The sequence below is a fragment of the Periplaneta americana genome, chromosome 4, assembly GCF_040183065.1.
Source record: "Periplaneta americana isolate PAMFEO1 chromosome 4, P.americana_PAMFEO1_priV1, whole genome shotgun sequence".
NCBI lineage: Eukaryota > Metazoa > Arthropoda > Insecta > Blattodea > Blattidae > Periplaneta > Periplaneta americana.
The window spans coordinates 71,878,453-71,903,182 of record NC_091120.1 but is presented as its reverse complement, the minus strand read 5'-3'; the positions used below and the strand labels follow the sequence as shown (position 1 = coordinate 71,903,182).

The 24,730-nt window shown below is 35.2% G+C and overlaps 1 protein-coding gene across 1 annotated transcript in view; it reads right to left on the bottom strand.

Moving 5' to 3' along the window:
* Positions 1–24,730, bottom strand: part of LOC138697906 (venom carboxylesterase-6-like) — a 38,524-nt gene that overhangs the window by 4,906 nt on the left and 8,888 nt on the right. The window contains exons 3-9 of the mRNA XM_069823495.1: positions 19,611–19,764; positions 14,737–14,922; positions 12,730–12,920; positions 11,696–11,861; positions 8,917–9,101; positions 5,828–5,978; positions 4,445–4,568 (exon numbers count right to left, since the gene is read on the bottom strand). Coding sequence (XP_069679596.1) covers positions 4,445–4,568; positions 5,828–5,978; positions 8,917–9,101; positions 11,696–11,861; positions 12,730–12,920; positions 14,737–14,922; positions 19,611–19,764 — 1,157 coding nt within the window. The remainder of the gene's footprint in view (positions 1–4,444; positions 4,569–5,827; positions 5,979–8,916; positions 9,102–11,695; positions 11,862–12,729; positions 12,921–14,736; positions 14,923–19,610; positions 19,765–24,730) is intronic.

Below are 24,730 nucleotides of genomic sequence, written 5' to 3'. Positions count from 1 at the left end.
CGTGATTTATTTCAGTATGATTTCTAAATATAGCTTGAATCGATTCATTCTTAAGTTTTGCTTCTACAATATTTGTTTGATGCTTGCATGGCCATAGGTAGGAATTCTAGACGTCCCGTTTTACCGAGACAATTCTGGCTTTAGAAATTTTGTCTTGGTGTCCCAACAAGTCCAACCGGGACGGTAAATGTCCCGTTTTCCAAGAAAGAAACTGAATGCGTATTTGTCTTATTCCCGCCACTTTCCAGGCCTCTTTTTGAGAAGAGAGACTTTTCTTATAAAGTAAGTATGCCAAAAAAATGATGTGAAGAAAATATTTTCAGAAGGTAGCTATAATAAACATTGAAAAAGAGGAAGCAATTAGTTGTGAGGTGATGAAGTTAGTAGAAAGCCTCTTGTTGAAACTTAGACTAAATCAAGAGAAGCAAGTTCATGAACTGTGATCTTTTTAACACAGTGAGGAGTTTAGAAGATGAAGGGGAGGTGATTGAAAACGCTTTCAGGAAGTTGGTCAAGAATTTCTACTCTACAGCAGCTGACTATATATCAAAGTGGACTGCAACAATGTACTGGTTCAGAAGATGAAAACTGGAGCTCTCTTAAATGTTTCGGCGATTTGAATTGAAACAATGTGAGAAAATTCTATGTAAACTAAAGAGACACTTTCTGCAGCCAAGTCTGTCATCAGTTTTTATAATTTCACTCTTTTGAAGGTGTAAGTAACTGGAGAAAAGTCAGAGTGAATTAGACAGTGAAGAACTAAAAACTGCCTGAAGCAGTAGACTTCTTGACAGAGTGACTACAAGAAAAGACGGACGTGCATTTAATCACAAAATGTAATACAGGTTTTCCATTCATTTAAGTGTACCCTTTTATCTCTTTAAATCTGCAGGATTATTTCACTTCCACCCTGTATAGGCATACAAACAGACGGTTTGCCCAAGTGCCCAGCAACATATTTTCGTTATCACGGATGCTGAACGTGTATTTCCTTCAAAACTATGAAATAGATATTTAACAGCATCATGATACTTTTTCTCTATATTTCGTATAAAGAGGAAGTAAAATGTTTGATAATTTCTCCTGAAGTAAATATTTCCTAATTGCCAGACCATTATGAATTGACAAGATATACCAAATACCTACTTGTAGCCAGTGTGGCTGTGTGCTGTTCCCTATCCCCAAATAACAAAATTATCCACAGATCTTTAAGGAAAGAAGGTCGAGTTGTTTTGTGGAATTTAATAAAACTAGAAACTATTAACAATAGCAGAAACTTTAATTAAACAAATAACTAATAAAAAATAAAATATAATCATAACAATAATTACAATTAAAATATGCCATTGCCATACTTCACTGGTCTATTACACCGTAGACAAGTGATCGCCAAAAGCTGTATCGCGACACATGCCCCCACCCTCTGTTTACAGCCTTCACTTCGATATAAGACAAGACATTTATCAGCAGCGGACGTACACATGTAATGTTACAAGTGCGTAGGATAATATGTTTCGATATCTTTTCCAAAACAGATAATATGTAAAAACTTAATTTTAAGAAGCATGGGAACAGAAGTATTTCTTTTGTGCAGATGGAAAAAATATGAGATACCTAATTTGTTGTAAAATTTTTAATGAAGTATAAAAGAACAATGTACGTTGTCATTATTCTTCTTGTTATGAAGGCTACCACGCCCTTACCTGTAAATTGAATATTTCATTAATAAACGAACAATAAACAGTATCGGCTTCTATGTCTTAATCGGGGTAAAATACTTGGACTTTTTTTGAAGTTTGTAGTGTAATTTACAACTTCGTGACCATTCTGGTACGTATTTCTAATTTCAAATATCTGCTGATGTAAAGTACACGTTCTTTTTTATGGTAAATAAGAAAATTTATTTTATTTGATTAATAATACAAATATAATGAATAGAAGGATAAAAGTTAACATGGAAGAAGTGTGTGTAGTTAATAAGTAGAAGAATATTATATTGTTTTTGTTTTCCGATCACAGTCCGTCTCTGCACTGTTATTCGCTGCATTGCCTGAGGAGATACCCATTCCACCCCTCTCCCTGCGATAGTGGTGTGCGGGTTGCATTTCTATTACGTCACAATTTCATGGTGTTTGGCAATCACTGCCGTAGACTAAAATAATATAAAATACACCAGAACATGGCCAAGAAATATAACCAGTCAAACTACGGGCGGAACCTGGTTAAGGAATACACTAATAGCAGGCCTAATGAAAGACGTGCTCCTTCCCTATAGCTGAATACATGATGGGTACAAAGTATAACTTGAGAAACAAAATGCAGTCCATTCAAGTTCCGACGGAAACAATGATGATAAACCTCACCAACTTCGCTCCAGCGGGGTGCGCTCAAATAACAGGAAACACTGCTTACATGAAAAACAGCACGACACCATAAACACATGACGAGCCCACGAAATGTAATAAACAGGAAAAGGCGGGCGTATCTTCATAACTCGGTGAAGTTTCCAGTAGAGCAATACAAAGCGCCCTACCCTAGCAGCTCCTAACAAATCGCCACAGCAGAACTCGTACGAAGACCTCCACTTTGCCACACACAGTAATGGCTCGAAGCAGTGGATGACTTATATGATGCAGCCGCTGGCACCCCAAGGTCTCAACTTGGGTCAGTAGAAAGCTGCTTAGGCTATAGCGGACACCAACAGCCCGCAATCCAATTTACGATGACAAGTACGCACAATGCACTATTCCTCGCCATATGTGTTTTATCCGCTGCAATCCGATGCCGACTTCTTGCCACATTAAAGTCTCCAACAACGATAGACAGAAAAACGTTACATATTTAAAAACAGCGAATCACAACTCGGAGGCTCGAACTCAATATAAATGTTACGGACGTAATTAACTTCAATCCCTGCACAAGCCAATGAGAACGTACAGACTCGAACCCAAAGTCAACGTTAGGAACGGAATTAATCCTGAACCGGAACCTGTACGCGTAAAAATAAGATCACCGCTACCTAGCAGCAAGAAACAAAAACAAAAGGAAGAAAACGAACTCTAACAACAAAGAAAGGAACTTACTTAATTACTTACTTTTAAAGAACCCAGAGGTTCATTGCCGCCCTCACATAAGCCCGCCATTGGTCCCTATCCTGTGCAAGATTAATCAAGTCTCTATCATCATATTCCACCTCCCTCAAATCCATTTTAATATTATCTAGTCCACACCTGTGAAGTAACGGTCAGCGCGTCTGGCTGCGAAACCAGGTGGCCCAGGTTCGATTCCCGGTGGGGGCAAGTTACCTGGTTGAGGTTTTTTTCCGGGGTTTTCCCTCAACCGAATACGACCAAATGCTGGGTAACTTTGGGTGCTGGACCCCGGACTCATTTCACCGGCATTATCACCTTCATTTCATTCAGACGCTAAATAACCTGAGATGTTGATACAGCGTCGTAAAATAAACCAATAAAATAAAAAAATATTATCTTCCCATCTACGTCTCCGCCTCCCCAAAGGTCTTTTTTCCTCCGGCCTCCCAACTAACACTCTATATGCATTTCTGGATTCGCCCATACGTGCTACATGCCCTGCCCATCTCAAACGTCTGGATTTAATGTTCCTAATCAAAGAAAGGAACTAAATAAGGAAAATAGTAAGGGTGGCGTAACCAAGTGCCATGGAGAGAAACTATTTAGAAGAGAAGATAGAAGAGAGAAACTATTTAGCTAACACACTGCTCTTTCTTCTCGTAATACATACGACATGTAAGAGGTCAACGAACTCAGGTCTGTTTGCCTTCAAGGGAACCGTCCCAGGTCGTTTAGCATTGAATTTAATGAAAATGCATATTTAAGCTAATTTTTCGTTCGTTAAGAAACGTGGTGATAGTTGTTCTTTTCGCTTTTTCATAATGACTTGAAAATCGATGCTTCTTATGCTGCTTCTTGCACGCACTTGGATCCTCATAGTTCAGCGACAACATAAGAATGGGCACTGGTATGCGGCAAATTACAAACATTAATCACATATCTCATCTGATACAACTGGTATGTTATATCTACAGTGTAGAAATAAGTGTAATTAATGCAAAGGGTACGACCAGAAACTTCAAATCTAACGTTCGCTGTTGTTCAAGGCATACTGTGCTATGTGTATTATTCACCTAAGCAAAAAAGGTCAACTTTTTCCTAGATTTCACATAGAATTAAGAAACCTTTTTCATACTTACTTACTTACAAGTGGTTTTTAAAGAAACCAGTGGTTCATTGCCACCATCACATAAGCCTGCCATCAGTCCCTATCCTCAGAAAGATTAATCCAGTCCCGAGCATCATATCCCATCTCCCTCAAATCCATTTTAATATTATCCTTCCATCTACATCTCGGCCTTCCCAAATGTCTTTTACCCTCAGGTTTTTCAACTAATACTCTATATACTTACCCAGTCTTCACAAATGACATCCAGATATCAAGCCATAGCTCGGACATTTCCTTATCTTGTTCAGTCTCATCTGTTTTGAAGTCGTAATCAAAGATATAGGCAGTATCATCCAAATGACTCACACCTTTGAGAAAGAAAAGTATTATGTGGTAGATTAAGAAAAACTAAAACATGTACTGTATGTGAGAACAAAAATAATACTCAACAGAGCTTAAAACATAAGCAAGAATTTCATTTTCCATACTAGAGATCCTGGCAAGTTAAAGTAAAATTAGAAATGGACAAAGATTATGTTCAGACAGGTTTCATCAGGGTATTCTTGTTTTTCCAACCATCATTTCACAATTTTTCAGTTCATTATTCCCTATAAAATGAAGAACATAGGCAATGTTGCACTGTGACTTTAAATGCCTGGCAGAGTAGTTAAGAAGTCTGTATGTTGCCATTGTTACTTCACGAGACTTTTCTGAAACTAAATTACAAACTGATTATTAAAGAGACTGGGTAATGATTTCTGTATGATTAAAGCATTTTATTTTCATATGTAAAAAACTTTTCCATTTTATATTTGATTTATCCTACATCCCCACTCTTTACGACGATCTTGGACCTATGAAAAGTAAAACCGTGAGTGAGTGAGTGAGTGAGTGAGTGAGTGAGTGAGTGAGTGAGTGAGTGAGTGAGTGAGTGAGTGTCAGACATTACCCTGTACCGGCATATACCAGTACATTTTATATTTTAATCAACTTCTGGTTAAATATCAGTTGTACCTACTAGTTAAAAAAAACCCTCAATTTTCATATTCTCATTAATCCATAATGAAAATTAGACAATGCAATGTGTTGCTGTCTCCATTATTGTTGTTTTTATCAGTCATTATTATTGTTGAAAATTGTGTTTTATTTAACGACACTTGCAACTGCTGAGGTTATATCAGTGCTGCCAGTGTGATGAAATTTTGTCCCACAGGAGTTCTTTTACATGCCAGAAAACCTACTGACATTTAAGCACATCTAAATGCCCTCGCCCTGCGTTGGGATTGAACCCACAACCTCAGGCACAGAAGGCCAGCATTCTACCAACTGCGCCACTCAGGCCGACTGTTACTAAAATTATAATTATAATACTTAGTTGTGCATTATAATGAAGTACTGGTACCACTAAGCTTCATATAGTTGGTTTTCTGTTTTTTCACTGATGTCACCATTACTCTTGCTACTAAGCTATTACTATCACTACTAGACTACTATGTTTAGCTGAACTCAAAAGTGTTATCTGAAATTTTCAATCATACAGATGTTCGAAAATATATATATATATATATATATATATATATATATATATATCTGTTTAAAATGTATATTTTATTGATCATAGCCTTACCAAAATTTCTCTTTGTTCCCGACATAACCTCTGAAAAACTATGTTTCCCTCTGTATCCAAACAAGTAAAAATAAACTGGAGACTTCACAACAGAGGCTTGTAACTTGGCAGACTGAACTCCATTCAGTAAGAAGATTCTGTCTGTGACAAGCTGAAAAAAGAACACAACATTTTTAACTCATACTATAAAGATGTAAACTTTTATAGGAAATTAAAACAAGGACAAACGAGAGCAATGTCAAGTTAAGTTTAATTTCAGATAATATAATATCATTACACTGAAGTAAATACTATTAAATAAGGAAATTACTGTATTATATTAAATATCAATGTAAAGAAATATTAACTACAATTACTAGTCAAATAAGTAATTATACAGTAGGAGACATCAATATAGGTACAGACCGATTATTTAGTCCTGACAGCTCGGCAACGCGAAAGAGGGGAAGTAATAGGAGTAGTGGGGAGAGCTACAGAGTAGAGATAAGAGCAAACAGTCAGTAAAGAAAAGCAGTACAGAGTAACTATACTGGAAATACACCGCTTTACCACGTGCATGACATCCGATCGCTCTGATTGCAGGCAACTGACTAACCTAAACATCCCTTGGCGTAACTTAATGGATTCATCTGACTCAGGCGCACATTGTGAGCGATTGTCAGGACTAAATAATCGTACCTATTGTAGCTACGATATGAAAACTAGTGCGATTAAATATTACAAAGTAACAAAATTTAGCCATCTGTATTAACATTGTATGATATTAAGGCAGTAGACTAAGGACAGATTTAATGAAAAATGTAAAAATTAGCATGTAGTAGTACCATGGATATAATGGTATTTGCATTGAATAAAGAGTAAGAAAAAACATACAGTAGGCCTATTGGTATTTAATGTTCAAAAGCTTAATTACAGAAAATTCTGTTAGTTCAGTATACAATAAGTCACGAATAATAAAATAAATAATAAAGTTTAACATAATAGGAGACATACACACACTTATACCTAATTATAGTCTAAATGTTATTTAACTTCCTTTTTAAAGTGACAATTTTGGCACCCTACAGGTTATGTTACATATTGGTAGGGAGTTATATTATTTAGAGCTTGTAGGCCCTATACAATAGAGATCGAATGACACATGAAGTAGAATTTAGAGCTTTCATTTTTATATACCGTATTTTTTCTTATTTGAAATGGAAATCTCCTAAAAGTCATGTTTTTTTTTTTTTTTGTTTTGTTTTTTTTTTTTTTGTAGGATGATCCATTTATGTTCATTTATTCAAGTCAGATAAAAGGCTGAAGTTACACTTAAAATATCAGCAATAGCAGATACACTTAAAATCAGCTATACTAAGTGCAAGACACTTCATACTCCAATCAGAATACCAGCTAGGCTATATTTAGTATGAAAATGAAATTAGATACTGGTGCACAGAAGAAGAAGAGTGAAACAATGTTAACATAATATGAATAATCGAAACTGTAAGTTATTCAGCAAGAAATTCAGTATAGGTAGGCCTATATATTTTTAGAATGTAAAATAATTCCAGACTTTTTCCGCAAATCATCTGTAGCAATGTTCAGACTTGTTACTGGTCATGATTTCCTAGGCAGACACGTGCATAAAATCGGAGTATTTGCGTCTCCAAATTGCCTTTTGTGCTCAAAGGAAGAAGAAATGGATGAGAGACATTTATTAATACCGTATGTGATGCATTTTTAATATTTAAGGATCTCATCTCTAAATAAATATTGGGAGGAGAGAAGAAGAATGACTTTATTGTCAAATTCAGAGCAAAAAAAAAAAAAAAAAACTCACACATACTCACGCAAGTACGCACGCACACATTTTTAGAATGGAGGATACAGGGAAAGCTTGTGACTGTTTGTAGATCAAATTCTTAATATGTTTCAATTAATTTTTCCCATAATTTTTATGCTAAACTGCATTTAACATTTAAAATAAGAAATATAATATGGAGTGAGTGAAGAAAGAATGATGCTGTAACTGATCAAGAAGAGGAAAAGGCATTTGTTGGGTCACTGCCTGAGAAGAAACTGTCTACTGAAGGATGCACTGGAAGGAATGCTGAATGGGAGAAGAGTCTAGGATAGAAAAAGATATCAGATGATAGACGACATTAAGATACGGTATATGGATCATATGAGGAAACAAAGAGGAAGGCAGAAAATAGGAAAGATTGGAGAAAGCTGGGTTTGCCCTTAGGCAGAACAATAAATGAAATGAAATATGACTAAATTATAAATATTTCCTTAAGTTCAAACAAAAATTAGCAAGACTTCTGAGGAAACATATATTCCGTGTAATGTAGGTGTACATATCTGCACTGTTGATTAAAAATTACCGTACATAAAAATAAAAAATAAAACTGCAAAGAACTCTAAAAATAATATGCATGTCTTCTTAGATTGTATTGATATTTTGAACCATTGAAGAAACAATTTTTATAGAGTCCTTAAATAAATATTTACCATGTACCTACTACAAAAGGCACTTTTTTTTGTAGACTGACCGAAATATATCATATTTCAACTTGACATCTTATTATTAGTAGTGAACATTTTGTATCTTCTAAACGCCTGGAGATAAGAACATAAACAATTAGAGAGGTTGGAATTGATCACCATGTCCTCTCAACAAACAGATGACATGATCTACAGAGAGTGAACTGTAAATAATGAATTATACTTCCTACATTTATAAAAAAATAACTTCAATGATTTTGTGTACCTAATTTAAAGAGCATTCCAAAATATTGCCTCTCAAAATTCAGTACCAGTAGTAGGTATGTCCAGTTAGTAGGCCTATACATTTATGTTAGAATCAATGAAAAGTGATTTTTTAGTTATACTTACTGTACTTAACCAATTGACCTTATTTATTTCCATATGTACCTGTAAGTAAAGAGGTATTTATCTTCTAACAGCACTGAGTATTGGATATCGCATAATTTTCTGGATCTGTACCGGTATATCTTTCTTATTGATGTCTATATTCGGAATTGCTATAGTGGAGTAAGAAAATGAGATTCTTTTATTATAAAATAATATGGCTCTCATCTCACCTCTATGATTCCTTTGATCGTCAAAGAGGACACAGGTCGTCCTTGAAGGTAAAAGTCACGGATCTTGCTCACCACCTCCTTCTTCAATTCAGAAGGGACAGTGTAGTTGAAGTCAAGAATGAGGGGAATAAGTTCTTCAAATCTGCCATCCAATTCTGCTAGTATCTCATCAGAACTAATCCAGTCTATAAATAATGTTTGTGTCAGGTTAAACATGCAGATATCGAAACTATCTTAATTAGGCCTAAATACAAATTTCTTCTGCTCTCACCGGAATTTTAATACTTAATTTTATTTAGTATGAGGTTATGTTCATATTATTCAGACACACATAAATTTGATCAGATTAGCTCTCGATATATCATTTAAGAATCATCACCCCATCATCTTCTTAACTTTTTTTAATTGGGTTATTTTACGATGCTGTATCAACATCTAGGTTATTTAGCATCTGAATGAAATGAAGGTGATAATTACAGTGAGATGAGTCCGGGGTCCAGCACCGAAAGTTACCCAGCATTTGCTCGTATTGCGTTGAGGGAAAACCCCGGAAAAAACCTCAACCAGGTAACTTGCCCCGACCAGGATTCGAACCCGAGCCACCTGGTTTCGCAGCCAGACGCGCTGACCGTTACTCCACAGGTGTGGACTCTTCTTAATTAGTACGAGTACCATATTGAGTCCATTACAGTCTCAATGTAAAGTCCCGTTTAGCAATTTAAACTACCAGTAGGCCTATGCTTAAGATACCAGTACCAATAGTAAGTTTAATGGTAACATTCCCAGAGGACTGTACTGGGAGCCTGGGACCAGTACCAGTATATTCATTATCAGAAATATTAAATTTGTTCCAGCAAGCAATTCAGAATGTGTTCTGAACTAATACCGAACTTCTTTCGATGTATGCACCAGTTGTGTACAGTGTCAGAAGTGAACTAGTTCGAGATTTTACGTTGTTGGAACATTTCTTGAACTATTCTTTCAAGGTCTTCGGACTTTCTTCTCATATTAAAATTATATTCATCTTCTGAACTTAATTCGTCATAAAATATAACACTATCACCTTCCAAATCATTCATGATCGATTATTTTTTTATTTTAATCTGCCCAGTCTCGAAGCATTTTAACCATAACTTCAGATTAAGCCATCCGCGCATGCATCAACAGTTCAGAATTCCCAATTCTGCTCTTAATCGAGAACTAATTTCACTCATTCTGAAGCACGTTGGAACAGGGAACTGAGAGTTCATTATTGGTTCTGAATCAGTGCTAGTCTTGTTGGAACACACATTGGGCTACTGTGTATGAGCAGACTGTTCAGAATTGATTCAAAACCGTGCTGGAACAAACCTATTGATAAGCATCTAATAATATTTATCTTTACTGAAAAAACAACAAGAAAAAATTTTTTATAGTATTACGTGAACACTATCCTCATACAAACATAATAATTTTTAATAGAATATTATATCATGCACTCGAAGTTGTGGAAAACAAATGACACATCTTCAGCACGTAAGTACACTACAGTTCGTGGTATAAATTTTACACTCAAGGATTGCATCATAATAATAATATATCCTACATACCAGAAAACTAAATAGTGATAACATATACGTTGATGCCCTGATCTACAAAATGAACAGACTACCACCACCACCACCACCACCACTACTACTACTACTACTATTAATTACAACACTACAGCACTTAAAAATGAAATTTCAAGAAGGATTGCTGGATGTAGAACATTAGATAAAGACAGAAATATGGATATTCAGCAAGCATTACTATTAAACTCATTAACATTTTTCATATCGACCTCTCTAGAAAATGGGATACATAGAAGATCCAAGATGGTAGCCACAATGTACAACAAGACAGGATAAATCCCTAACAAAGACCATCTCCTGCTTGAAAATAGACAGAAAAAACAGTTAACTCATGAAATATTAGGTTTATATTGGGAATTGTACCAGTACTCAGTTTTCTGATTGTTTAGATAAATGTGAGGGTTATAGTTTTTAAACTCTATCTTTTTGTGAAGATCATACAGGTCTTAGAGTGTGAAACGAATGGTTTCACTTGCATGTCCAGTAGTCTATTAATATTATTTACAGCTGTTTGCATAACACTTAATGCTTTATCTGGATCGTTATCAGTAGCCCATGTAAAGGCCTATCATCTGCATAATTAGCTTACGGTACAGTACCCCGGTACTTGTTTTTACCTTAAGTGGAAGAACATTAGGTAAATCATATAATGGATTTGACCTTAGTACCGGTACAAAATGTTGGACATACCACTAGTACTAATTTTCTTGAGTGAAGATAAGTAACTATTTATAAAAGTTTGAATCGTTCTTTCATTAAGCAAAGAATGTAGAAGTCTTAGCATTTTCTGCCTTTGATTCCAAGTTTAATAGATTGTAACAGAATAGACTTGTGAGGTATAGTACCTAAAGCAGCTTCAAAGTCTATAAGAAAACTCTGTTATCATTACATATTAGATCAGTAGTTTCCCTGCTTATCTTTTATTTCTAAGTCTCATTGTAGACTTGAACCCCATGAGAGAATTGAAAGAAGTTGATGAAGCATGTACTAGGAAATGAGAGCAAGTTGGCCAAAAACAAATGCCAAACCTTTGCTAGTACTCTAAGTAACAAGACTGTACAATATATTCTGTTTCATCTGTCCTTTCTCTCCAGAACAAGAACGTGACTTGCCGGTATCTTGTTTATGGAGCTTATTTTATATCAATTAAGTAGTTTAACAGTTACCTGCTGCAGGCCACAAGCCATCTTCTGTTGTTGCACCAGCCATCCATGGAACATCTTGAACTTTACCTTCTAAAAGAAGTTCTACAGGATGTTTGGGCAGGAATGGTGTAGACCCAGTTGTTTCCACTGTGGGACCAAATGGGGAGAAGGGATTGTACATCCATACCTGCAGGAAGACTTTTTTTTTAATTGGAAGGTGAAACAGCTCTTATCAAATCTGCTAATGACCTTTCCGGATTGGAAAGAATATCAATGGTATCAATATAACGGTTTCAAATCATTTGTTTTTTTTGGTATCCATTTTAATTTTAATATAAATTTGCTTGTGTGGCCTTTTGGCTAAGGTCAAAGTGTAGTATCTGTTCTTAGCAGCTTAGCAGGACCATAATTTTAATTTTAGAAGAGGGTCCTTGTTCATAGTTGTTCTGTGTTTCTTGTCCTGATTTTAATTTTAATGGTTGTGTTGCTCCTTTTTTTTTCTTTTTGCTATATACAGTGTCTCTTCCATAATCATTGTACAGTGAACGCCTTTCTCTACTTTGATATGCTTCTAATAGTCGTTTGTTCTGCTTTGTATCTTTTATCACCGAAAGATAAATATGCGTTCCAGGTACTTCTGTCGGTAAATTCAATTGGTTGAGGGAAAATCCTGAAAAAAATCCCAACCAAGTACCGGTAACATGTCCCAACCAAGATTTGAACCCGGGCCTGCTCATTTCATGGTCAAATATGTTAACCATTACTTCACAGCGGTGAGCCTCCTTGATTTTTAATTTCTGCATATATCTGATTAGAGCATTTTTATTTAAATTATTGGACAAATTTTACTTACATTCAGTGCTGTAAGTATTTTCTCCGGAAATCATGTACATGAAATATTGTTATGAATGTATTAAGTGCTCCTGAAAAAAATTGAGTCGTTTCCCAAGAATAAGAGACAGTGACGGTGACGGTAGGTTACTAGATTTGTAAACTATAGATTCAATGTTAGTTTTAATATCGGTACTGAAGTTGAAGACTGCATTGATAATTACCTGAAAATGTTTCACTTTTTCTACAATCTGACGAGCAGGTCTAGTCCTCAGACACTCAACGAGCTCCTTTGAAGATTTTTCATGGCAACCCAGAGGAGCTCCCAGTTTGTGTGCCTTCTCTGGACCAGCCTCCATATATGCCCAGGGGCACAATGTGGACCCACTCATTGAGATACCTCTGTGGAATAATCCTACAGGGAAAAAGATGCAGAAAATAAGACTAATAATTTGTCAGGTGAAATCAGAATTAATAATCATAAATGTATTAAGCAAAGAGACCAAGGAAGAGATAAATTAGTAGATAAATCAATAACTGTAAGTTGTAGGGTAATATTTTATTTATATGATATATATATATATATATATATATATATATATATATATATAGAAAAGTAATAAAAACACGGTACCTATCGAAACAAACCAAATTACAGATCAACAACACAGTAATAAAACCTATAGTTATATATGGATGTGAAGCCTGGGTTATGACGGAAGATATAAAATTACAGTTGGAAAGCTGGGAAAGGAAAATACTGAGGAAAATTTATGGACCAATAAAAGATAAAGATGGATGGAGAATAAGGACAAATAATGAGATAAATCAACTGTATAAGAGTCCTAATATATAACACAGATAAAAGCTAAAATGGAATAGAATGGACTGGACATGTGATCAGAATGGATGGTAGCAGAACGATTAAAAACATTTTTGATGGAAATCCAGGAGGGAGAAGATACAGAGGAAGGCCGAGGCTAAGGTGGTTGGACTGTCTGGAGGAGGACCTGCGAAGGATGGGAGGTAGAAGATGGAGGAAGAAGGCAGAAAATAGAGAGGAATGGGCTGTCATCGTTAAGGAGGCATTAGCTAAACTTTAAGAGCTGCATGCCAGTAGAAGAAGATCATTATATAATACAAATAATAACGAGGAATACCTATATAGAATATATTACTTTTAAATAGAGCTCTGGCTGTTATGCATTAAGATCCTTATCTTCTATTGGCCATATGAACATAGGTACTTAAAATGTCATACTTTGCATATTTTCATTCTGTAATGAAATATGGATTAATATTTTGGAGCAACTCGTCTGAAGCTAAACACATTTTTGTTTTACAAAAGAAAGCTTTAAGAATAATTGCTGGTGTGCATAAAAGGACATTCCAAAATTTAGAAATCTTGACCTTACCTTGTGAGTACATTCTGTCACTAGTGATGTTTTATATTAAAAACCGAGATACATTTAATAGGCCTACTTATCAAGACATTCATAATTTAAATACAAGACATAAATCAGATCTCCATCTATCCTCTGTTAATCTAAAGTTGTTATAAAAAAGGAGTTCACTATTCATGTATTACAATCTTCAATGCACTGCCTAATTATCTTAAGTTTTGAAGGACCTTGAGAAAAGGTTTAGAACAAATTAACCAAATTTCTACATAACTGATGAATTGTTTACGCTTGTAAACTGAATTATTGTACTTGATATGAAACGTACAATTTTGTATAGCTTAACTAAAATTATGCTTGTATATTGAATTAATCTGTGTTCTACGTATGTATTGTATATTTTTGTATAGCTTAACTGATGAACTGTAGGCCTATATTCTATAAATTGAATAGTAGTCTGTATAGCTCAACTGATGAATTGTTTATGCTTGTAAATTGAATTAATCTGTTTACTATTATATAATTATTTTTGTGTAGCTCGACTGATGAATTGTTTATTCATATTTCTATATACACTTTTAACACTTATATATCACTGATTAAATTTCCAACTTCTTTGCCATGTTATTAACACGTGTGTGCATGGCTCTCTTAATTTTTTCTCTCTTTCCCCTCTGGATTATTATTATTATTATTATTATTATTAATGTTGCGTTATTGCATCATTAAACATCTAATGTTGTTACAGTAGTTCTGTGTCTTTTACAGGCTTAAGAACTTTTGTAATAATGTCAGAGCTTGCAAAGATTGTTACCCTTTTCATCTACTTACCACTGGACAATGGTGATAAGTAATGATACTGAGTAGAGGCGCCTCCCATTGATGTTCCAGTGATTGTTACACTGTTGGGGTTGCCACCAAATGCAGCAATGTTGTTTTTCACCCAGTGCAGTGCTGCGGACTGATCTTTGAGACCCATGTTACCTGGGACCACGTCGTCGCCAGTGCTTAGGAAACCTATAAACGCAGGCACATTTTGTGAGAGCATTGCGTTACTTTTTTTGAAGGCGAGCAAGAATTTACAAATATATATGGAAATAATATGTAGCTAGATACTCTTCCTAAGATTGTAATTTTGTGTATAGAATCTAAATTATGCTTATGGTGTTTGAGGTACATTACACTTGATTTAATTTTCTGACATGTTTGTGACCATTTATACTCATTTCGCTCAACTTTAAGTTCTCACCGTTTTACATTTTTACATAACAATGGACATGATAGCTTGTAGGCTATGCCCAGTGGGAATTGTTGAGAACAATGCCGGTACCAGTGTTGATATTAAAGACTGTTGTTTTGTTAAGTACCGGTACACTTTTATGGATACAAAATGTTAGTGAAAATATTATATTCATAGTAATAATTGATTATAGTTTAAAATAATTTTGTCTATAACTGCAAATACACTGAGTACCGGTAGCCAATTCATGAAATAAATCTTATGTGAACTTCAAATGTAGTGATAGTGATGATAGGCCCTAGTAGGTGTTTTTTAAATGACTATTGGTTTGGTGATAGTAGTAGTGGTAGCCGTAGGTGATGGCAACAATGACTGTGGTGGTGTTAGTAACAATAGAGAAATCTGTTGAATTTATGTCACGACGAAATGCAGGTTTTTGAGAACGAAAGGAGTTTATACATTTCGTTGCGTAAGTATTCCTAAGAGAGTGACCATTGAGTGTAAATAATAATTTTCTCTGTTTATATTTTGATGTTGATACCGAATCAGTTTCCTGGTGGCTAGGTAATTGTACAAAAAGCCTTAAGAAAATTACATTTTTATTTAGAGCTTATACAGGTATAATTTAAAATCAAATCGAAGCTCTTATTTTATTTTGAAAATATTACTATTTACTGTACATAAAAGTAATGTTCTTAACTTTCTTTGGAGAAATATTAATTTCATTTATTTATGTGACAAAATTGGCATATAATGAAACACTCTGTTTCACTATAAAAACTATTTATATCCATCGTTGTCATCATCATCATCATCATCATCCGTCACGAACTAGACATAAATAAATCTGTATCAGCCTCATTTAGCAATCTGTTCAGGGGTCTTCTGGAACATCTCTAAACAGAAGGATTATAGTTTATCACTTGTAGAGGAATTCTTTTATTGATTATTCGTAAACATGTTGTACTGGTATTATTAATTCTGCAGTGCTTGGGAAAAGTGACATAAGTCAGTTTTCACAAACCTTTTTTGATAATTTATTGGCAACTTACATTGGTTTATGTCGATTTGATTTTTTTCTGTATGAATTATTGTAATGGGAGAATACTTATGTATTTTTTTCCAAGCGAGCAGATGTTCAGTAAGTTGTCAATAAATTATCAAAAAAGGTTTGTGGAAACTGACTTATGTCACTTTTCTCAAGCACTGCAGAATTATTACATTCGTACACAGCGCAATAATTACTCATGCTGATGAAGATGCCCTTGCATAACACAACGAAACATCCCGATGTCAACGCGCAAAATAATAATATTGTCATGTGATATCCATTACAATAGCGGTATTCAAAACACTATCGAATGATTAAAAAGAAAATGTCAACGAAATGCTGATGGCGAGAAAGCACATCATACCTTCAACGACAACTTGTTATTGTTTTAGACGAACTTAGGCATTAGCCAATGACTGAAAGTGATGCATTATTTTGCTTTCCGAGAAAGGCAATAAATAGTTCATTATTATAATGCGGCTTCTGTAAGAATATCGACAATCATAAATTGTGTACTATACTGCTGTGCCTTCTTGAAATTACTTTATAAACATTAATATTTCAGTGAGAGTCACGAATTGCAGTAAAAGTAAGCCGGCAGTGGGTGTACGTATTTCTTAACGATAACAGGCCCAGAATTGGTATCATTCGGTCTCGAGAATGACAGTCTTGATAATATTATGATTTCTTGGAACTGACATGAATGGCCCGCTAATCTCGCCTAAGAGAACGATTGGAACTAAGACGCTGTTTGCCCAACTCTACAGGACATCATAGATCAACGTTCCTCAAACTTTTTTGAAGTGGGGACTACTTTTTTAAGTCAGAATAGTTTCGCGAACCACCTTACTCTTGTTCCCTTAGAAATCAAATGTACATTTTTGTAGCATATTTTAATACCAGTATACTTATATTTCAAAATAGAATGAATTAATTAAAATTAATTTAATTCAATTTATTTTTATATTAACATTAACTAATTAAGTGAAAGTGAAAGTGAAAGTGAAAAAGTGAAAGGTGATTGCCATGTGTCATTTCCAAACTTTGAGATTTTCAGCTATAACCTTGTGTGATACGCAATTCGTCTGAATGTTATTTTTTCTTCTGTCTTTTTTGAAAGACCACAAGGGCGGACCTCGAGGACCACAGGTGGTCCGCGGACCATAGTTTGAGAAACGCTGTCCTAGATCACATATACCCAGATTACTCTGCATTATAGGCTTTGACTGTAACAACTTTTGTCAGGTTTACTATGCTGCCATCTAGTTGTTACATAAGGAGTCACGTCATAACTCCCATTTGAATTGCATTAGCGACTGTACTGCCATCTCGTGTTCGTTTACGGCGGACGGGTGACGATCCTGGCGGTTGTTCTCTTCAAAGTGCAACCGATTTTAACATAGGAATGAGAAGTCTATATGTGATCTGGGAGGACATGAACCCAGGTAGTAAAGTTTACGGCCTAAAATTGCTGACAGCGTTACTGTAATCATGTTTTATACAACATGAAATGCGTTTCATAGATTGGAAGTTTAATAATGTTTTTTTTTTCTTGTACAGAAGAAGGACCCAAAGACTTGCACTACAGCCTGAGGCTTATTGTGCTTACCACTCCTATTCTGTAAATGACTGGGTAGCTCTTGTACAAGTACAGCACGCCGCACCGTGAATTTAATCCGAGCTATGGCATTAATGATAATATGTGAATTAATGATGGCAAAATGAGTCCGAGGTCTAACACCGAAAGTTACCCAGCAATTCTGCTTCAATTGGCTAATGGAAAACCCCAACCAGAATTTGAACCCAGGTCCGCTCATGTCACAGTCATATGTGCTAACCGTTACTTCACAGTGGTGGACTTTCATCATGTTGAACTTTAACTGTTATTTAATTCGTTAACTTACAGCGCCATTGGTCCTGTGGTACAATTCTTATGTGAACACTCCTATGCCGGACATTTCTTCTAGTTAATAACAATGGTATCGCAGTATCTTTTTTATGTCAGTTGAATTGGGTAGACCAGTAATCCAGTTAATGGGAGAATTCATTAATTTCTCAGAAATATATTAAGTTAACTGAGTGAGCTGGTAAAGGTGTAATAGCATTAAAAACAATAAAATTATATTAAGTATCGAATGATGAGTTTATCGAACATGTTCTCAAACACTTGAGAAATTTGACACTATTGATAGTTTAAGCAACAATTTATTGAAATGACGGATTTTTTAGTTTTACTCGATTTCAGTATTACAGAGTTTGAGTTTTCAGCACTCAATCGTATTCCTCATATAAAAGCTACTTACTTTTTTTTCGCGAAATTCCAATATACAATAATTTATGGGAACACATTTTCGCGTTATACGAAAACGCATATAATTAATTCATTACAAACAATAAAAGTAGTTGAACCTAGGAGAAAATCTGCTTAGTCTACTACGTAATAAGAATTAATATTTTTCATAGATAATATAATTTTTGAAGTAATGCTATTGAACATGAAGTTATTTTTAGAATCTTATCAATGCAATTAGTATGCAACTGACAGTAAAGGTCACAAGTTCAGTTCTAGCTACAGACAAAATATTTTGTTTCTTTGCCAACACAGTCTCGGAGTCTATTTCGCACTTGGCAATAAAGTGAAATAAATCAAGTAGGAATGTCACTTAAACAAATATTAATTAATTAATATGCTATGTACTATAGTACTTTGTAAATGAATTCAGAGATCTAATATTGAAATAGAGGTATTATATAAAAGTGTTAACAGTATTTAGAAATAGGTGAGAATAAGTTTAATAATAAATAATAGTAATCCGTGGCGCCACAGCCCTTGAAGGGCCCCGACCGACCAGCCGGCTGCTGGCCTCACGTTCACATGCCAAAACAGAGGTGGACGATCATCCAAGCAGAATGGAGGTATCGTGTAGTTAGCAGGATGATCCCCCCCAGTCGTTATAGCTGGTTTTCGCAACCGGATTTCGCTACCTATCGTATCTCCCCAAGTGCATCAGGATGATGGGTGGGCACCAGTCCCATACACTGGGCGAAATTTCGTGAGAAAATTTCTTCCCCCGTGAGGACTCGAACCAGCGCGCATTCCGTAACGCGAGTCCTAGGCAGGATGCCTTAGACCACGACGCCACTGCGCGGGACGAGAATAAGTTTAGATACCGTAATTACAAATAAATTACGAAAAAAAAAAAGATCTTTGGAAAGATTACTGCATGAAGCTGATGCAGATCTAATGACAACAACTTAATTGAAATCCGTGATTGATGATGATGAGTTACTAAATAAATTGTGTGAAGAAAAAGTATGCACTGCCTACATAGTATAATATAACTTCTCGTTGAAAGCTGGTAAGTGCGTTGTTAAATATAACTTTTATTAGAAGTGTAAGGGAGACATGCTTACCCAGGGGTCCCAGTCGGAACACGACTGTAACCACGACGACATCTCTGTCCATGAGAATTTTAGCCCCGTATTCATGTCCCCAGCCAAACATCCAACCACCACTGTGGAAGTAAACGAACACCTCCATGTTATGGGTAGACCCTTGTGTGGGCAGCTGAAATGATTACGGTACAGTTTTCTAACATATTATAACTTACAAACCCTAAGTTTATGTAAACATCTTCTTCCTTTTGAAGCTCATTAAAATTTTTAACAATGTTTCTATCATCTTCGGCTCTGGTAATGTGCCCTGTTGTTCAAAATTGAATTATAAAATATTTACGTTTTAAATTTTAACACGTTTGTCTGGAATATCTTATCGCTTTTTATGTAAAAACATTCAACGTGGGGCATACGCAAGGGTTACCGGATTTGAACCCTCCCTCCCACCTTGAACTTTAAAAAAATGGCATATTTAGGTTTGAGTATATTTTATTTATAATCATTTTCCCTTCTCTAATTTTTCACTGTCAGAGTAAAAAACAACTACATCGACATAAGGCAGTCATGTCAATTGATGCCCATGGCCGCAAGCGCGCGCTTTAGAATCAGAAGAGCCTGAGCGCTTTACAGCGGAAAGGAAAGAGACCGACGAAAGAGGCAGTATATGCCGCTTGATCGAGCTATGTACAGGGATAATGGGAAGAGAACTTATTAAAAATGTATCCATGTTAATTTTTAGATTTTCCTGAGAAGTATAAGTCCATTATAAGAATGTAAGCTTTAATTTTAATGCCCATTTTTCACAAGTTTTTTTTTTTTAATTCCAAAGGAATATTTTTTTCAATTTTTTTATAGAAAAGTGAAATTTTCAGATATAGATCTATTTATTTAGTAGCCTTACAGATACTGAAATAATGTTTTCGTAAATCTAATATACCGTAAATACGTATCACTGAAGACAGTGTATTATAAATTTTGAAAATATTCGCACGGATAATGTTTTTAAGATGTTTTTAAGGATATGAATTAAAACAAAGCAACTACGGTAACATCATAAGCAAAATATATGTGCCCATATGTTGTAAAAATTTCAGCTCTATAGCTTCAGCAGGTTTCGAGAAAATAATTTAATATTCTGATGATAGGAAGTTGCTCACCAATATCACCTTAAAATCATAATGCGATAAGAGTTTTGTTATGGAATATTAGTTACACTTAAAACATATACAGTACCTAAGTAACTTTGCTTTGTACTATAATATTGTTTTGATTAGTTAATTGATTACTTTTATAAGGCTAAAGATACCATAAATTCCAACTTATCATGTCATACTCAGTCTCTTTTTTTTGGGATATCACTTTCTTTATGAATGATGTGTTTCATCCACTTAGTACAGTATAGTTGTACTGCTAAGGAATTTAAGTGAATATTCCTTCTTAACTCTTTATTACGTTATTAACATTTAAAACACAACTGCAATATTAAGTAATTTGTGTTAGTACTTTTGTTTTACAGACAATATAGATAATATCAAACAGAAAGAAGTCATATAAAAATAACGACATAAAATTTCACGTTCCGTTTGAAGTTTGTGCACCACTGTTTTCTTACTCCAACAGGCTGCTTATTCCTCCTTCCAATCCTTGCGCTTGATGCCCGCGCACGACGTCACGGTCAGAAAAATGTGCTTGCTTTGACATCACTGACATAAGTCATAGTCCTCCTACCCCTCCTTCAATATAATCCCTGTGCTTGGTGCTGCGGCACGTTCGAATTATAATAATGCTATCTTTATTTGAGACAGACCTACCGCCTAGTACCGACCTTGTAATAAAATGGAGCTGACACAATATGATATAAAATTTAACTTGTGAAACATATCGATAAGGTTGTTTTGACAGTTCTACAGTGCAGATATTAAATATTGTGCATTGTGGATTTTAAACTCATTTTAAGAATGGTATTTATTCGTTTGTTAGAGTTCTGACTTTACTGTGAAACGTTCATGTAACGTTTATGCATCTGACAGTTCATATTTTAAATATAACCTTTTTGTGTACAAGCATTTTTATTGTACAAAATTAAAGAGAAGTTAAAATTTGTTAACAATTAGGTGGCTGTGAAAAAATTACGTTTCAAAGATTTTATAAGCATATTCATGAATATGTTCTATTAGAACATTAATATTAATCTTAATATTAATAAATACACCGTAACATACTACTAACTTACTACTAAATAATAATAATAATAATAATACACAAAATTTAAAATACCGACAATAAACAGTTTTAATAATGACGCCCCCCCCCCACACACTTTCGACAAAATTTTGCTTACGCCACTGCATTCAACCATCAGTTTTTATTAAAACAGGTAAACGGATTTTTATGTTTGTTACAAAAGTGTAATATGATGTTAAATTTTTAAATAAAAGAATTGAAAAAGTGCATAAAATGATACCCAACAGAAACTAAAGTATCAAAGCACTTTTGCAACCACCATCTACAAAATTCTGTTCTCTCATTACCTGACACCCGCCTTACAGTTGGGAAAATCTCGGAAAAAACACAACTAGGTAATCAGCCTAAGCAGGAATCGAAACCACGCTAGAGCACAGATCTGGATCAGCAGGGCCTGATCTACGATGGTTGCCAAAAAGGAAAGTTATTGGTTATATTCTTTGTATGTGTTCTGAGTCTAGCATGTTCGTATTTTTTCACTTAAAATTAAAATAAACAATTTATTTTATAAGCGTCTTTCGAATTTAATCTCTTAACATGTTTTCAAATGTTATTGTCTCTGTTTAGAGTTGAACAACGATCGAGAAAGCAAGACTAACAGCGCCCGCAAAGCCGAAAACCCACACGACAATATTGACTACATCGCATCGTTGACGTAAAGACTGCTTGTGAGTGTTTCAAGACTTCGGGAATTGTCGAGTCTCGAACGTCAAGCAGCCTTCAATCGTCACAGTTGTTTATACTCACAGGCCAGATTGAACTTTTAGCTGTTTTGGCAACTGTTATATATGTATAAACAATCAATTAGCCTATTTGAAACATAATCTTTATATAATTACTAGGCCCTTATTAAAAGGCTAAGATTTTTCTTTTCTTATGTTTGAGATCAAGTGTACAATCTCAAGTAAAAAAAAATATATTAACGCTTTATTTAGCGTTTTGTTTTATGTTTCTTAGAAATGTAAATTTATTTGAAAACTGTTTTTTTTTTTTCTGTTTATAGATAACCTTAGGTAATATCTGATATTATAACCAAAACATTTTGATAACTATAATAATGTTTTGTTTTGTCTTTTTGTCTCAAATATTTCTAATGTTATTTAGCAAGACTCGAAGCGCACGAGAGTTACGAGGCGAGACTCGAAAGACAACTGCAACGAACACAGCGAGCGAGAGCGGCAGTTAGTTTTGTTCATCTCTATCTCTGTTATACGTATGTCTTTGTTTAGGCCTACAATGAACGTCCCTGTTTCAGCCAGATAGTACGAGGTGCGTTTAAAAAGTTCGTGACCTGGCACATAGATGTCATTGAAAACGTGTCAACAGTGTAGTCAACAACAATGCCGCCGTCATTGTTAGCGACTATTTTACATTAGTTCGAGCACGAAAAATCAGAATTATCTTTTTAACTATATTTTGAGTAGTTTAATTTTGAAGTTAGTAGGCCTATGCCGAATTGATGGGCAAAAATGGAAAATATCGAGCTTCGTGCTATCATTAAAATATTTCTTAAAAAAGGAAATGAGTTCAACATAATTAAAGCAGACATGAATGTTACACTGGGGGAATCCGCTCCAGTGTTTTCGACTGTGAAAAAATGAACTGCACTCTTTAAACATGTTAGAGGAGTGTGAAAGACGACCCCCGCAGTGGACGTCCAGTAACAGCAACAAGTTTAAAATCGTAGAAAAATCCACAGTATGGTGTTGAATGACTGTTGACTGAAAATGGGGAAAATTAGCGAGGTTATGCGTATCTCAACTGAACGAGTGCGCTAAATCTTAGTCAATGTCTTGGGCATGTCCAAAGCCTCCGTAAGGTGGGTTTTGCGTTTGTTAATAGTGGAACAAAAACATGTACGATGTCAAATTTCGAGGAATTGTCTGGCTCGATTTGAGAAAAATACGCGCGATTTTTTGAGCCGGTTTTTGACCACTGTTGAAACCTGGATCCTTACACAAAGCTCTCATTTTACGAGGAAATTTTGCATCATTCCGCCACCGTCCGACTTCCTGCTCTCTCGAACACAGCGTGGGAAGTCAGTTCTACAAAACATCTCAGCAGTTAATTGTTTCTGAGAATTATACCGGAACCTGTGTGTGACGGTGCAAACACGACACTCAGGAAAGTGTAGGGCTACGCCGGGATTCCGCTGTAATCTAATTTCCTCGTATACCAGAGATAAAACAGCAGTCGAAACAATGGAAGCATAGTGATACTCCGCCTCCAAAGAAAGCAAAAACTGTTCAATCGGCTGAGAAAGTATTGGCATCCGTGTTCTGCGATTCTAAGGGGATAATCATGATTGACATGTAACAAATGGGAGAACAATAACCGGAGACTATTATTCAAATATCCTGCAGTAACTGGAAGGGAAAATTCGCGCGAGAAGAGGCCGACTATGGCCAAAAATTAAGTGTTGTTTCATCACGACAATAAACCTGCTTAAACGTCTGCAATCGCTGTTGCTAAAGTACACAAACTACAGTTCGAATTGCTGCCGCACCTTCACTACTCTCACCAGATCTCACACCCTCAGACATGTTTCTTTTCCTAAAGCTCAAATCTTACTTGTCTTGGGAAGACATTTTGCAGCAGCAGAAGGTTTTTTTTGTAGACCTTGAGAGTATAGCAGTTTTGCAGCACTGGTGGTTCAAGTGTGTGAACCTCAGAGGGGATTATGTTGAGAAATAAGTTAAAGATTGTTTCAGAATAATCCTAGTTTAATTTCTATAGTAGATTATGAACTTTTCAAACAACCCTCGTATATGCATGCACTTAAAGTGCGGATTGTGATCTATGCCATAGATGTACAATTGTAACTCATACGAGGTAACCCCTGGCGTAAGCAACCCGCAGCTTTTATTCTTTAAGGTCGTTTTTCCTATTTGATA